This window comes from Schistocerca americana, chromosome 4, assembly GCF_021461395.2.
Source record: "Schistocerca americana isolate TAMUIC-IGC-003095 chromosome 4, iqSchAmer2.1, whole genome shotgun sequence".
In the NCBI taxonomy this organism is placed as follows: domain Eukaryota; kingdom Metazoa; phylum Arthropoda; class Insecta; order Orthoptera; family Acrididae; genus Schistocerca; species Schistocerca americana.
The window spans coordinates 361,414,138-361,431,589 of record NC_060122.1 but is presented as its reverse complement, the minus strand read 5'-3'; the positions used below and the strand labels follow the sequence as shown (position 1 = coordinate 361,431,589).

The following is a 17,452-nucleotide window of genomic DNA, read 5'->3' as shown; positions in this document are numbered from 1 at the left end:
AGTTTTATGAATTGTCAACGGATACTTGGCTTATTTAGTGGTGTCCCCCATCTCCCTTACACAAAAAAGGGCAGTGAGATGACTGTAGTAATTGAAATTGTGTAATGAAACATCCATACCACCTTTTAAACATCTGCCTGCACCAATGCTTGTGGCTACAGCAAAGTCAGTTAATACTAGTGAATAAACCTACAAAGTGTTTATAAGATGTTTTCCAGCTGAAGTTATTTACAGCACTTGTGAAACATGTAAGTCTAAGTATCCATGGCATATTTAATGTACTCTAACAATAGCAGCTTCAAAAATTGTTGAAAAGATTCAGAATTAAGTTTGGCAAATATGTATAGCAATCATTTTTTTTTCAGTATCATAGATGCTTTTGGTGGTGTCTGGGTTGAGCACTCAACAAATGGATTTACTCGTACATGACTTGTATTATCATTGAGAACACCCTGTTTTCCTGAAAGTGAGCAAATAAAATGGGGAAAAAACATCAAAGTTCATAACAAAAGTACACTCCCGGAAATTGAAATAAGAACACCGGGAATTCATTGTCCCAGGAAGGGGAAACTTTATTGACACATTCCTGGGGTCAGATACATCACATGATCACACTGACAGAACCACAGGCACATAGACACAGGCAACAGAGCACGCACAATGTCGGCACTAGTACAATGTATATCCACCTTTCGCAGCAATGCAGGCTGCTATTCTCCCATGGAGACGATCGTAGAGATGCTGGATGTAGTCCTGTGGAACGGCTTGCCATGCCATTTCCACCTGGCGCCTCAGTTGGACCAGCGTTCGTGCTGGACATGTAGATCGCGTGAGATGACGCTTCATCCAGTCCCAAACATGCTCAATGGGGGACAGATCCGGAGATCTTGCTGGCCAGGGTAGTTGACTTACACCTTCTAGAGCACGTTGGGTGGCACAGGATACATGCGGACGTGCATTGTCCTGTTGGAACAGCAAGTTCCCTTGCCGGTCTAGGAATGGTAGAACGATGGGTTCGATGACGGTTTGGATGTACCGTGCACTATTCAGTGTCCCCTCAACGATCACCAGTGGTGTACGGCCAGTGTAGGAGATCGCTCCCCACACCATGATGCCGGGTGTTGGCCCTGTGTGCCTCGGTCGTATGCAGTCCTGATTGTGGCGCTCACCTGCACGGAGCCAAACACGCATACGACCATCATTGGCACCAAGGCAGAAGCGACTCTCATCGCTGAAGACGACACGTCTCCATTCGTCCCTCCATTCACGCCTGTCGCGACAACCACTGGAGGTGGGCTGCACGATGTTGGGGCGTGAGTGGAAGACGGCCTAACGGTGTGCAGGACCGTAGCCCAGCTTCATGGAGACGGTTGCGAATGGTCCTCGCCGATACCCCAGGAGCAACAGTGTCCCTAATTTGCTGGGAAGTGGCGGTGTGGTCCCCTACGGCACTGTGTAGGATCATACGGTCTTGGCGTGCATCCGTGCGTCGCTGCGGTCCGGTCCCAGGTCGACGGGCACGTGCACCTTCCGCCGACCACTGGCGACAACATCGATGTACTGTGGAGACCTCACGCCCCACGTGTTCAGCAATTTGGCGGTACGTCCACCCGGCCTCCCGCATGCCCACTATACGCCCTCGCTCAAAGTCCGTGAACTGCACATACGGTTCACGTCCACGCTGTCGCGGCATGCTACCAGTGTTAAAGACTGCGATGGAGCTCCGTATGCCATGGCAAACTGGCTGACACTGACGGCGGCGGTGCACAAATGCTGCGCAGCTAGCACCATTCGACGGCCAACACCGCGGTTCCTGGTGTGTCCGCTGTGCCGTGCGTGTGATCATTGCTTGTACAGCCCTCTCGCAGTGTCCGGAGCAAGTATTGTGGGTCTGACACACCGGTGTCAATGTGTTCTTTTTTCCATTTCCAGGAGTGTATTTTGAATGCCAAACTCCGTTGTTCTGTAGACCTTGAAGTATGTTGATTATTTTAACTGCACTACTCAAATTTTCATTTAACTAAACCTTTTCAGATGTGACCATTCATTTGTTTGTTGTTGCCAAACTTCTGTACAGTGAAAGTCATTATCACCACTAGTATTACTGCTCTTGTGTTTGGCTGGCTACAGCAAATGTTCAAGAAAAACTGCTGTGGGTGATTGTATACTAAAACAAAATTCTGTACAGGACTTCTTTGTTGGTAACTTTCTTACTATTAAATAAGTCAAAAGACTTGGGAGTGGGTCAAGATAATATCACGTAGTAATGGACCCACTTTTTCTTTCTTTTGGATTTTGTTATTTTGTTCTGCTTTGAACCTAGGTTTTCATGCTTCGCCTCTTAATCCCCCCAAACATAAACCATTTTCATATGCATTTTCTGTGTATTTATTACATCATTTATCATTTCAGGCCTGCTGGGTTCTCCATTACTTCAGTGAAATTAAATTTAAGCAGGAAGCAGTTCTCGCTGAAGCAATCAGACTCACTACAAATGCATTATTAAATGACCAAGACTTGCCTGTCAAGGTAGAGGCAGGCATAGCATTACAGATGTTGTTAAATGCTCAGGAAAAATCTGAGAAATATGTGGAACCTCAGGTAATGCACTCGCACTCTTATATAATATCAAATTTCTTGTGATAGCAAATGATGTTTTAACGATAAATCCCTCCTGCACCAAGGAAACTCTTCAGTATCTGTCATAGGTAGTATAGGTAGTAATACCTTTTCAGGGTGTCGAACAAACCTTGAAATTTTGAAAACCTGGAAAGAGCGGGGAATTTTCAAAACTGGAAAAAACGTTGAATTTTATGTTGAAAAAACATGACTAAAAATTTTTCGGTATGGTACCCCTATTTATATATTATCAGTTTAATCTGTCCCATGATATTTGTAGTAGCATTTGAATATTCAAAGGGGAATCTACATGTTATGCACATAATACCTGCAGGTGATCCATTATTTACACACTGATTCATAACTGTTTTATACTCATAAAGTCTGGGATGAGAGGAAACTGATTGGTGTTACTGTGTGAGAGTTGGGGAGAGACAGGAGAATTCATTGCTTCGAAGTCTGGCATAAAGTGCAGATCAGCTACTATGTTAGAAATACACAAATGTAATAAGTTTCGTTAAAGCATTTGATACAGCCATTCGTATCCACTTCAGTAAAAGTCCAAAATTACGTTAAGCTTGTCGTAACACTTGCTATATCAACTAATTGGATAGATAAAAAATCTACTCACCAAGTATCGGCAGAACTCGCATATAAAAGACGTTTAATTGGCAAGCCCTTTTCCTAGACCTCTCCAGTTCTTTTCCTTCACACCTCTTCCTTTCCCTTCAACACTGCTGCCTGGAGGAGGAGCCACTGGCTCTGAAAGCTTGTCAATTACGACCATCTTTTATGTGTGTGTTCTGCAACCGCTTGGTGAGTAGACTTTTTATCTATCCAATTAAATAATTTTGTGAATGATTGATTGTTTTCATTGTTACTATATCAACTGTTAGATCATTGAGTTGGCAGCAGTCAAAAACAAGACTGACAGTCACAAAGAGTATTGACTTGTACCGATATGTTTCAAAACAGGTCTGTGGGGCTGAATGACTGCTCAATGGTGACAAACACATTATATTATGAATGAAGAAGTTAAACGTAGCTGTTGGTTTTACCATGGGTAATCCAGAATCTTGTCTGGAAACCAGTAGCTTGTGAATGTTTGCTAGCCCGTCTCGTCGAGTGGAGTGGCAATAACCTTGAATAGTAATGAAATTAAATCAAGGCTGTTTTAATATGATTATTCAACCAGGAGACAACAAATGACATTTTAAACATTTGTAATTGTCTCTCATTTTGGAGCGTTTATACAGTTATCAGTGTTACGTAATAATTCACTGTTTTTCAATAAACTCTCCTGTTTGCAACAATACACAATGTTTATAATAATTTTTTTCACTTCAGCCTGTGTCAATGGCAACGTAGATAAGGATGGTGTAGAAATGATTTCAAAATGATCAGTTAACTGGACAACCTGTTTTTGCACAATATTTACAATGTGGATATTTTGTGTGCTTCTATCATTAAGAACTTTAGCTTTGCAATAATGCTGCTACACAAATCACTTTCAGGATATTTATAGCTGTTACAATAAGTTCTATTCTGTATAACCAGTTCAGTGTCAGTTACTTTAATTATATCAGTGTTGTAAAATGGAAATTAACATTGTGACAAATTTCTTACATTGTATTGCTAGTTTGTGGAAGTAATAATCCTTTTGATTCACAAATCTACCAACTACTGATAAATATGAGTCGGCCATTATACTGATTGTGCAAATTTTTAAAAATTTACATTTTACTTCTTTTTCAGATCAAGCAAATAACTTTAGAACTTCTTCGAATAATACGTGAAACAGAAAATGATGATCTCACCAGTGTTATGCAGAAGGTTGTGTGCACCTTCACAGAACAGCTGATGCCTATTGCTGTTGAAATTTGTCAACATTTGGTAGGTAGTTTGTTGGTGCATGAATGTGGGTGTCACAATCAAGGCAGTTATGGACCTAATGAGAGAATTAAGCAGACTTTCACTGCTGTACATCCCAGTCATAATAACTGAAAAGAGGAAATAATTTCATTTGTTACCTTTTTAATTCCTTATCCTTTGTGAAGTGATAGTTTAACACATTTTACACTGTGAATTCTATTCTTACTTGCTGCATAGAAAAGAAAAGATCACAAAGAAATTACTTGCTGTTATGTTAGGACTGTAGAAACAATATTGTCATGTTTAATATAATCTGTATAACTTGTTTCTTCCCGAACTGTCAAAAAGGAAGGCAGGTTTGCATGTGAAGATGATGATGGTTTCCATGTGCAATAATCATGAAGATGTTGGTTGGTATAGTATGTTATATTTGCTAAAAAAACGACTTCAGACATATGATACTTGTGTGCAGTGGGAAATAGCCATTTGTGTTGTGCAGTTTATAGAAAACCTAAGTGTGAATGGCTAGATACACCAGCCCCATTAGGATCCAGTTTTCCACCTCAGTGGGCATGAGTAGATGCTCTTTAATTACAACACACGATAACTTAAATACTGATTTTGATCATGGAGTATTGTTCAGTATCATTGATCTTTTGGACAAGAAGTTAAGAACATTGAAAAGGATGACTCACATAATTTTGTTTGTTGGACAAGTGTTAAAATAGTTCATGGTATTATTGTTATGACAGTTACCTTTCGTGGCTCGGTAAAGGAGTACCGTATTTTCCATCAAAGAGTGTATTATATGAACATGAAAGTAATTTTGTGTACAAAGGATATGATTGGCCCCTTAGATTAAGAAAAAAATGCATAAAATTAACTTGTGTTATTTAACCACAGCCTATATTAATTGCTTAATGTACATAATCTCCTGCTTATGTCGCTATGATACATGAACTTAATTTTTTGTGTGACTTGACTCAAGCAGCCGAGCATGTTCCTGTTGGAGGTTATAAATATGCAGTATGTTCTATATGATGGATTTACCAACATAGATTTGATGTTTTAGAAGCAGATGGTCCATGAAATTGTATGACAATGAGCTCCGTTACAAGCTATCGAAGTTTATTAAGAATTAGTGAGTTGTTAAAAAGAAAACTCACATGAAGAAATTTAGCTGTTGTGTTATAGTGTTTCAAAAAAGTTATTTTTTTACTAACAAAAGAGGATTACATAAAATTATAAATTACTATTATTTAATTTCGCATATTCTGAAAAACAGCTATGCAAATTATTTATCATTTTATCGTGGTTTGATTCTATTGACTAACAGTTTTTTACTTTTGCATTAAGTTAAAGAAATATTAATGATGTCAAACATATGTAGTCAGATCCTGCCAGAAGCATTACAACGTCAATAGTGGATTTGTGTTTGTATTGACTTAACCATAACCTTCAATAGAAGTAACTACAATATTTTTATATTTACATTTTAACTTTTTAAACAGTTGCAAAGTGTTCAGATTATAGAAAACAAACAAGAGTGAAATGTCTCATTCACATAAGGCTATATTTATAACAATAAAATATTCTCAACAATGAATAAATTTTTTGAGTTCTGTAAAAAGATATTTTGGAGGCATGGATTATGAAAGAATTGATGGTATTTATTGTGAAACAGCAGTTTTTAATTAAAATATGGTCTACAGTAATTTTATTTCTTTGTCAAAGGAGCTAGTTTTTTTACATGCTTAAAAGTGAATGTTGCAAAACACTATAGATAGCCTTTCTATCATTATATTATTATTTACACTGTTCAGCTAGAACATTATGACCATCTATCTAATAGCCTGTGTGTCCACCTTCGCCATGGACAGCAGTGGTTCCATGGCTTTGTATGGAAGCAGTGAGGCATTGGTAGGTCATTGGAGGGGGTTGGTGCCACATTTGCACATGCAAGTTACCTAAATCCCATAAATTCTGGGGGAGGGTTGATGAGCTCTGATGCCACATTCAGTCACATACCAGATGTGTTCAATCAATTGGCTTCAGATCTGGTGACTTGAGAGGCCAACAAATTAATCACATCTCACCACTGTAGTTCTAAAACCACTCCATCACAGTCCTGGCCCTGTGACATGGTGCATTGTCTTGGAAAATACCACTTCCATCTGGAAACATAATCATCATGAAGGGTTGTACATAATCTGGAACAAGTGTACATACTCTTGGGCATCATGGTGCCTTGTGCGAGCTCCACTAGAGCCACGAAGACCCATGAAATGTTCCGCAGAGCACAATTGAGCCACAGCCGAATTGTCTACGTCCCACAGTATAGGTGCCGAGGAGCTGTTCTCCTGGAAGAGGATAGATTCATGCCCTCCCTTTGGCATGGCAAAGGAGGTATCAAAATTCATCAGACCACATAATGCTCTGCCGCTGCACCAATGTCCAGTGATGATGGTCACATGCCCATTTCAGCCTCAATTGTCGTTGTGGTGTTAGCATTGGCACATGGATGGATCATCACCTGCAGAGACCCCTCATTACGAATGTTCAGTGCACTGTGTGTTCAGATACACTTGTACCCTGCCCAGCATTAATGTCTGATGTTAGTTCCACCACAGTTCGCCACCTGTCATGTTCTACCAGTCTACCCACCCTATGACGACCAACATCTGTAATGAGGGTTAGCCACCCAACCCCACTACATCTGGATGTGGTTTCACCACCTGTTGAAGACACTTACTACAGCCCCTTCTGAACACCTGATCAGTTGTGTAGTTTCCGAAATGCTCATGCCAAGCCGGCTGGAGTGGCCGTGCGGTTCTAGATGCTACAGTCTGGAGCCGAGCGACCGCTACGGTCGCAGGTTCGAATCCTGCCTCAGGCATGGATGTGTGTGATGTCCTTACGTTGGTTAGGTTTAGTTAGTTCTAAGTTCTAGGCGACTGATGACCTCCGAAGTTAAGTCGCATAGTGCTCAGAGCCATTTTGCTCGTGCCAAGCCTGCGGGCCATCATAATCTGTCCTCAGTCAGACTCAAATAGGTCGTGCACCTTCCTCATTCTACACAAAGAGAACAAGCTCACTGCTACTGCATGCACTGTTCGTGTGTCTGGCTAGCAGTTGTTTCTCACCAAGTGACACTGCAGTCGCCTGGATGGGTTTATATCAGTAGTAGGTAGGTGGTCATAATGATCTGGCTGATTAGTGTATATTCCACCCCAAATGTTCAGTTATTATAATATGTAATTTTTTCCCCCACCAAAAGGCAACAACATTCAGCCAAGTTCTTGAGACTGATGAAGGGTCTGACGAGAAGGCAATAACGGCAATGAGTTTGCTGAATACTATAGAAACACTACTGACAGTAATGGAAGAGCAGCCAGAAATCATGGCACAACTGCAGCCAACTGTTCTCCAAGTTGTAGGGCATATTTTCTCACAGAGTGTAATGGGTAAGAATGATTTCTTATGATAACTTTTTTATTCTTTTGTGTGTGCTAATTAATCTGGAATTTTGTTTGTTAACGTTCAGGGAATTTTAAACAGTGAACAGAAAATACAACATTTATCGTGTCACCTGTATTGCTTGTGAAGTGATAATGTTCCAGTTTTTCACATTATTATATCTATTCAGTCTGTGGATGCTCAGGATTGCTGCTTCATGTGTCGTGTTATTGAGGAAAAATGATTGGTATATCATTGTCTTGTCTTACCTAGTAGTTCCACACTCTTTGTTCACAGTTTGCTGAAAACTTCTTAGCCTAAGAAGCTAGAGTTCTTCTACGCGTGTAATGGAAAATGCCCTTCCTGAACACTACATGTGAGATGGTATTGTTCTGCTCATGTTTTGTGTATCTAACGATCAATTGAGTAACACAAAAGAAAATGGAGATCTGTATGCAATAGTGGGGACAACCTCTCAACAGACGTAATTGTCGTTACAGCTTTGGCAGCAACACCAGTGGTTGAGCTCAGTAACCTCTAAAAGTTATAATCTTGTCCAGTTTTTGTTTTCAAAAGTAAGTATTAGGTCATTCATCTTAATGGGTAACTCTTTGGTTCAAGCAATCATGGTGTGCATATACAAGTTCTACTTCCTCCGTGATCTGCATTATTGGTACGTTCTTAGAGCCATCTGCCTCTATAATTTTCATTGTCTCCCTAGAAGCTTTCGCTGTATCTTTGGCCAGTATTACACTGTAGAAAAAGAGATTTGCCTTGTATCTTTTGTAGAAGATATTTCATAAAATCTTTGAAAGCGTACTGAGCTACTATTATCGTATCTTTTATAAAAAAAGGTTAGTGTACATTTTTTAGCTTTTATAAAAGATGTACCAAAGATTTTGACAGTGTAAAATGGACATTTCATGCTTTCATTTCTGATGCAAGATGGATTAATTCAGCTTCTGTCTCACCATCTTCAGTGAATATAGTCTATGATATCTTCGTTCATTCAAAAGGGAATCACTTGGATTGTGTTACTCATGTGACATCCTTGTAAATTCATTGTCACCTCACTCATAACAATTAAGTGCACACAATGTTTCCCAATTACAGACACCTCTACATTAATACTGACACATGCTGCATTTTATTTTGAGAGATTTCTTGTACCATTTCAGTAAAAGATGTTTAAACACATTTGCAGTATCCCCACTGTTGAATGCACAGAGACTTCTCCCTGCTTGAAAATTGGAGCACTGAGACATGATATGCAGGCTGCTTCTTCCAGATAAACTGTCATGGAAGTGTGACCTTGGAAATTGATGTCATTTGTATTTCATCTTTTACCAAAACATGTATGAAAGTCTCAATCATTTTTTCCTGTTCAGCTACATTGTTATTACAACTGCTCATCGTTTGGATGTGGCTGGCCACGGTGGCCGAGCGGTTCTAAGTGCTCAGTCCGGAACCGTGCGACTGCTACGGTCGCAGGTTCGCATCCTGCCTTGGGCATGGATGTATGTGATGTCCTTAGGTTAGTTAGGTTTAAGTAGTTCTAAGTTCTAGGGGACTGATGACCTCTGATGTTAAGTCCTATAGTCCTCAGATCTATTGGAAACATTTTTTTGGATGTGACACGCAACTTGTTGAAATTAAAGAGTTGTTTCATTTCACTGTGATGCAGTGTAACTTCCTTCAAGTATTGTTCTTCCTTGTATGACAGCTCTACAGTTCACCCTAAACAGTGGATGTTTAAATATGTGTTCGGTAAATTTCTGTAGCTGTGGGTGATGCTGAGGCATCGTAGTAATATATCAGTATCTGCGGCTAGTGTGTTGGCACTATATTTGTTGAAGAAAAATGTTGTTTAACTGCTTCCAGTGTTTGAAAACCTTTGTATACTGACATATTCATGTATGTGGTTCATGGCAAGCTACCTGAACTATAACTTTCACCAAAATCGAATATCTTGCAATTTTTACAAGTAATGTGGAATATTTGGCAAGCTCAAGGTTGAGACCTGTTTCTAGCTATCCAGGTATACGATTTCCATTGTAACTATCTATAAACCACTTGATGTGAGTGCAACAATGTTTCGTGATATCATTACTTTTCTTTGTACAATCTGATCTTGTGCTCAGTTATTTGAACTATTGATGTTGACAGTGTGTGGCAGTTTTATCAGAGGTTTTCTGTATAGGGATTAACAATTGTGATGAGTTTTCTTTATTGACAGACAAATTTTTAAACCTATTAATTATAATGTATATAGCACTCTATTACAAAAACAGCATGCTGACCCGTCCCTCTCCCCCCTCCATCCCTCTCCTGTCCCCCCTCCATCCCTCTCCTGTCCCCCCTCCATCCCTCTCCTGTCCCCCCTCCATCCCTCTCCTGTCCCCCCTCCATCCCTCTCCTGTCCCCCCTCCATCCCTCTCCTGTCCCCCCTCCATCCCTCCCCCCTCCTGTCCCCCCTCCCTCCCCTCCTGTCCCCCCTCCCTCCCTCCCCTCTCCTGTCCCCCCTCCCTCCCCTCTCCTGTCCCCCCTCCCTCCCTCCCTCCCCTCTCCTGTCCCCCCTCCCTCCCCTCTCCTGTCCACCCTCCCTCCCCTCTCCTGTCCACCCTCCCTCCCCTCTCCTGTCCACCCTCCCTCCCCTCTCCTGTCCACCCTCCCTCCCCTCTCCTGTCCACCCTCCCTCCCCTCTCCTGTCCACCCTCCCTCCCCTCTCCTGTCCACCCTCCCTCCCTCTCCTGTCCCCCTCGCTCCCTCTCCTGTCCCCCTCCCTCCCTCGCTCCCTCGCCTGTCCCCCTCCCTCCCTCGCTCCCTCGCCTGTCCCCCTCCCTCCCTCGCTCCCTCTCCTGTCCCCCTCCCTCCCTCGCTCCCTCTCCTGTCCCCCTCCCTCCCTCGCTCCCTCTCCTGTCCCCCTCCCTCCCTCGCTCCCTCTCCTGTCCCCCTCCCTCCCTCGCTCCCTCTCCTGTCCCCCTCCCTCCCTCGCTCCCTCTCCTGTCCCCCTCCCTCCCTCTCCTCTCCCCACCCACTCCCTCCCCTTATCTCACCTCGCCTCCTCCCTCCCCCTCTTGCTCCACCCGCTCCCTCCCCCTCTTGCTCCACCCGCTCCCTCCCCCTCTTGCTCCACCCGCTCCCTCCCCCTCTTGCTCCACCCGCTCCCTCCCCCTCTTGCTCCACCCGCTCCCTCCCCCTCTTGCTCCACCCGCTCCCTCCCCCTCTTGCTCCACCCGCTCCCTCCCCCTCTTGCTCCACCCGCTCCCTCCCCCTCTTGCTCCACCCGCTCCCTCCCCCTCTTGCTCCACCCGCTCCCTCCCCCTCTTGCTCCACCCGCTCCCTCCCCCTCTTGCTCCACCCGCTCCCTCCCCCTCTTGCTCCACCCGCTCCCTCCCCCTCTTGCTCCACCCGCTCCCTCCCCCTCTTGCTCCACCCGCTCCCTCCCCCTCTTGGTCCACCCGCTCCCTCCCCCTCTTGCTCCACCCGCTCCCTCCCCCTCTTGCTCCACCCGCTCCCTCCCCCTCTTGCTCCACCCGCTCCCTCCCCCTCTTGCTCCACCCGCTCCCTCCCCCTCTCTAGTGGCAGCACGTGTGTCCTCATACGCACTGCATGCCTATATCACAGTAATGTATGTTGTACTATTTAATCATAACTCAGTGTGATTAGTACTAATTTCCTTTATTTCTTGCAGAATTTTATGAAGAAGCTCTTTCTTTGGTTTATGATCTCACAAGCAAGAATATATCACCAGACATGTGGAAGGTGTTGGAACTTATGTATCAGGTAACTAAATTACTAACATTCGCTGTTCTATAAATGCTTTATTGAAAATCAAAAGTCTATAATTAATAATTTAAAACACAATTCAGGAACTTTGTGCACAACATTTTTGTACACTTCTACTTATTGTCCATGGTCTCCTTTCAAATACTCTCCTCCACAATTGATACACTGCTCCCAGCTCTGTTTCCACTTCCAGAAGCAGTCTTGTTATGTCTCTTGCTGGATCGCATGAAGCGCCATCAGGAAATTTTTGTTTCATCTCGTCTGTTGTTGCAAATCTTTGTCCTTTCAAAGGGGTTCTCAACTTTGGAAATTAAAAAAAAAGTCTGCGTGGGCCAGGCTTAGATATTACAGATGAGGCAGCATAATGTTTTCGTTTTTTATCCAATAGTCGTGCTCCAAAGGAATGAATGTGCAGGTGCATTATTGTGATGAAAGAGCCATGAAATGTCTCGCCACATTTCATGCCATTCTCGCAGGAATCGCAACATTTCCCGACAGTACCATTAATGAAGAGTTTGTCCCTGTGGCACAATTCAAGATATACTAATCCTTCAGAGTCAAAGAAAACTGTCAGCAAGGCTTTGACATTTCACCTGACCTGATGAGGCTCACCCCCCCCCCCCCCCCTTCCTGCATTTGGAAAACCTTTCCTGACCCATTTTGGATATTTGGATATTGAAACATGGTCTCAGCATTATAAATATAGACCCACATCTCATCACCAGTTATGATTCTCTTAAGGAACGACTCATTTTCATTTGTGCGATCCAAAAGCTCTTTACCGATTCCTAGGGGAAAGTCTTTCTGGTCGTGACTCATGAGCCATGGGATGAACTTGGTGGCAACACGATGCATTCTGAGATGCTGTGTCAGGATTTCATGAAATGTATGGCAAGTTGAAAACTTCTCTCCTTCATACCTCCTCTATGGTACTGCAGGTGACTTGTCACTGGTATCATTTATACTAAGATTGTAGTACATGTGAGGTACCTATTTGCTTCCACTGCTCTGAGTGGAATGCGTAAGTTCTAATTAATGTTCACCAACCTACAGCCTGCTGTAGTTGTTGTCCCCTTCGCAGAAAACAGCATGTAGGTCGTGAATCCATTGTATTAAGGCTGTAAGAAACCCTTAGCGAGGAACTGATATATGTGAATAATTAAATTTTGAGTTACTTTGTTTATATGGGATGCCACTTGCCTTTTATTAGCAGAACACGAGAAACTGCAGACACTACATACTTTGATATGCAATTAAATATGCTGTTTAGTTTGTAACCACATTACGTCATCTCGCCACTGCTACCTTCTCAACTGCTCTAAGAAGAGCTTCTTGTACCTGAATGTGGTGGCTGCAAAGCCAAAAATGTTACACGTCCCCCTCCTGATATTTCCAACAATTGGGAGGTTTTCACAGACACCAAACAATTTTGTAAATAAACAAATTTCAATTCGAATTTTTATGAATTTTTAAGCTATCATCTCTCAAGGGTCATACCGTTCCACCATACTTGTAAATTCTTGTTGTTTTTCAAATGTTGAATCTACTTTATTATTTTCTGATTAGAAATACTAATTGTTACCTTCAATAAATTTGTCAGTAACCTTATATCCCAAAATCTTTAATTTTTAGTTGCACACTCTGTACTTACTGCATAATTCTTTAATAGAAAAGATTTTCAAAGTAGCATTATTCTGCACCTTTACGTTGTTGATAGTCTTTTTTTAACTTACAGTCTGTCATTTACTAGAATACTCTATAGCAGTCGACTGTCTCCTACTCAAGTATCAGTCAAGAACTCTTGTACTGCTGTTAAACTATTATTGGAGAATTGCCGTTCATTAAATTCATAAAGTATGTCTAATAAGAAGTTGCTATACCACTACTATTGGCGCATTGCAGTACTTTAAGTTCAATGAAATCTTCTTTACACTCTTCTTACTATTACATCGGCACCATGCGGTTCTGCACTTATTTGTATTTGAATGCGTCTTAATGATGTTTACGTCACATGGTTACAAATATATGTGGAGATGGAAGAACTTTACACGCACACCTTTTACTTTAACATATCAAAGCAGCCCACAACAGTAACCCATGCAGGTGATTCAGTTGTCCATGATGTGGTCTTGCATTGTGAAACTCCGGACTTCCCCAAATCGTGTTTAGTTCAACAATTGTCAGTGCATTCTCCCATTTCCAACTTCAGCATACAGCTCCAATGCAGTTCCATGAAACAATCCAAAATGCCTTAAATTAGTTTTCTAATAATTTTAAACAAATTTTAAATGAATGTGTTTTCATATACTATTGCAATATAAATACTTTTGTATAATGTTTTGTTTTGATTTAGGGTGTTAATAAACAAAGTCAATGTTTACATCGTACGAAGACAGTGATTCATCAATGTTATTGTTTTGGTCACAGCAGTAGCTACATACAGCTGGGGCATTACCCTTCGCACTCTTGAAGAGCTCTGCGCTTGATTGCACCCTCTGTTACTACAGACCCAGTTTGGTAACGATCACACCACTAACTGGCATTACCTGCTGTGCTCCTTAAATCTTACCTAGGGAAACTTACAATTGCAGTTCACAGATATATTGAGAGAATCTTGGTTCAGTTAAAATGCGCACACACTCGTTTACCAAATCGTTCCTTCATTCCACAGGATGAGGTATAGTTCCTTCATTGTTGCTACAAAAAGTACTAGTGGAACAGTATTCATGGAATGACTGTTCATTTTCTACTAACTTTTGTATAAGCATATTCTGTGACTTTGTAATACGTAGGAGCTAATTACCTTATTCTTCGACAGACCTTTATTCTGCTTTATCCATACCTACAGGCAATCTGGATAATGCATCAGTCAATGTATTGCTTTCCCTGGCAAGTATTCTGTTGTGAAATCATACTCCAGAAACACTAAAGCCCATCTGTTATGACTTAGCCTACGATCCATCAGGAATAGTAGTGCCTTGTGGTCTGTAAACACTTTTACTTTCCTCCTCTTAATTGCACACACCACTACTAACGTTTCCTTTTCTGTTACTGAATATTTTATCTCCCATTTGTTTGGTATTTGACTGGCAAAAGCAATGGATTCTATTTCCACTGTATCCCCATTTTCTATGAATTGATGAAGATGAGCTCCTAATTCGTATTGTGAACTGTCAGTGAAAATGCAAAAAGCTACATTTAAGTCTGGATGTGTCAGAACAATACTGTTACATAATTCATCTTTTATTTTTTGAAATTCTTGTTCGCATTCCTCGGTCCACATCCACGTGACATTCTCCATTAATTAAAGTATGGCTTTCGCATTAAGTGCCTGATTGTTTGTGAATTTGCAATAGAGTCTGGTTTAACTGAAGGTGGTCTCCAACTGCTTTTTGTTCTTAGGTCTTGGAAAGTTTCTTCCAGCATTTAACTTTTCTGAGTCTGGCTTAATACCTTCAGCCAGTGTAATATGCCCTAGGAATTTAATTTCCCCTTTCCTAAATTTGGATTTGTCCAGATTTACACTGATATTATTATTCTCAAAGCTACATACCACTTGACTCAATATGTCATTGAGTTCCTTCCATATTTTGGCAGCAATCAAAATATCATAAATATATACCGTAATAGTGCAATAGCTGCTCTCCCAACACCTTATTAAGAAACATATAAACGCAGCTGTCGAGATCAAGCCAAATGTCAATATTCTGAATTGGTAACTCCATCCTTCATAAACAAACGCAGTAAACTATCTACAGTTTTCTAATAATGGAACCTGCCAGAAAGTGGTGGTCAAGTCTATACTTTTTAATACAGTAAAACTTGCTCATAACGGAATCGCCTGGGACTAAAATAATTTTTGAAATTTGACAAGTGTCCAGATTACATAAAACTCACTGGACTACCTAAATTTTGTCAGGTATCATGTATGAAATACAGTAAATTTTTTAAATTATGCACATACTGTATTAGTGCACCTTCATTCCATCACAGTAAATGTTCATTTACTGTATATTGGATAATAGAACACTGTACTATTACACTAATTGATAAACAAAAAGGCATTTCTATGTTTTTACTCGAACTTTAAATTTGTTTATTATTGTGTGTACATACATATTATTCCCAAGTCTATTCGCTTTATTTCACTTTTTTCACCATATATCAAGGAGGGAAACTTGTTTTAATTTCGTGTTCAAAATTGTTTTTTCTAGTCAATTTTTTGTACCGTACAATAGTTCCAACAAGTTCGGAGAATTTGTGTACGCTGCAAATCGCGTAACATTGTTTATGCATGCAATGGCTTCTTCAGGCGTATTAATTTTTCCAGGGACACAAATTTGCTCCTCTTCTTCCTTTGTTTCTTCTTCTTCTTCTTCTTCTTCTTCATCCTCTGTGTTGAGGATTTCTATTAAATCTGTTGCTGAAGTGAAAGTGGAGCGAGTTGACAGAAAGTCCTCACTTGTAATCATCTGCACTAAATGAAATGTTTCACACTTTCATTAATTCAGCCACTGAAGCATCTTGTCCTTGAATATGTAAATAAACCCCCTGGTCCGTGGGTTGTGTGAGGCTGGTTGAATTTTGAGGGAACCAATCCAATTCCACATTTGATAGCATTACTATTGGGTGGCAGGTTGCATTGTCTAGGAAAAGAACTTGGCAATTTCCTTTTTCCATTTTAGTATTGAAAGAGCCCAGCCATTCTTCCATAAGACCACTCACCATCCACGCCTTTTATTGCTTCGCTATGTGACTGGAAGCTTACTGACGTCTCATTTTGAAAACAATGTGGTTTTGCCGCCTTTACAATCACCAGTAGCTTCTCCATTTCACCTAACATGTTTCAACACAGCAGTTCAGTGAATCTATTCTTGGACATTTTTCCACCGGTGCACGTTTCACCTCAAATTGGTAGAGATTTTGAAGGCAGTGCGTAATAAAATATTCCTGTTTCATCTACATTGAACATGTCTTTCAGGTCATAATTCACTATTAAGTTGGACAGTATTGTCTTCCATTCTGTTGCTACACTTTCTTGCACATCCTTAGCTTCTCCACACACTTCATTCCACACGATGTTGTGCCTAGCTTTGAAACTGTCCAACCAGTCTTTGGGTGCCTTAAACTCCATAATTCCAAACTCTTTAGAGATTTTCAGAGTCTCACTCTGCAACATGAGTCCAGATAAAGGAAAGATTCTTGCCCACACACTTACAAACCATTCCCACACTATTTCGTTAATTTCTTCATTTCCAGTCTTCTTCACCTTTCTTTACATCTGCCCGTTTCCTTTCATCCTGAATCTTATGCTTGTTTCTTAAAGTCTCATAAATTTGTGTTTTACCGCATTTGAAACGCAACATAGTTTCACACACAGAGAGTTTGTCTTTCTCACTTGCCTCGATTACATTAATCTTTTCATTAAGTGTTAATGACATATACTGTTTGTTCGACGTCATGTTACTATATCTCTTAAAATGCTACTAGTCAACTGAAATGGGCAGAAAATAATGTTCTTGCCGTGTAAAACAGTCGTTTAATGTAACAGTACCCACCTCTTTCACTGCGCACATTGCAGCAGTGTGCTGCTAGATGTGCAACAATGTTCTTGTATGTGCCAGCGTGCATCAATAACGAGGAAAATGAGAAAGCTGACAAACACAGTGCTTACAAATGAACAGTTTCCTTTGATGCACTGTACCGACACTGAGCA

The 17,452-nt window shown here is 41.1% G+C and overlaps 1 protein-coding gene across 2 annotated transcripts in view; it reads left to right on the top strand.

Moving 5' to 3' along the window:
* LOC124613996 (importin-7) overlaps window positions 1–17,452 on the top strand; it is a 188,456-nt gene that overhangs the window by 84,217 nt on the left and 86,787 nt on the right. For both annotated transcript variants that reach the window (XM_047142794.1, XM_047142793.1), the window contains exons 11-14: window positions 2,413–2,601; window positions 4,375–4,512; window positions 7,769–7,955; window positions 11,642–11,733. In XM_047142794.1, coding sequence (XP_046998750.1) covers window positions 2,413–2,601; window positions 4,375–4,512; window positions 7,769–7,955; window positions 11,642–11,733 — 606 coding nt within the window. The remainder of the gene's footprint in view (window positions 1–2,412; window positions 2,602–4,374; window positions 4,513–7,768; window positions 7,956–11,641; window positions 11,734–17,452) is intronic.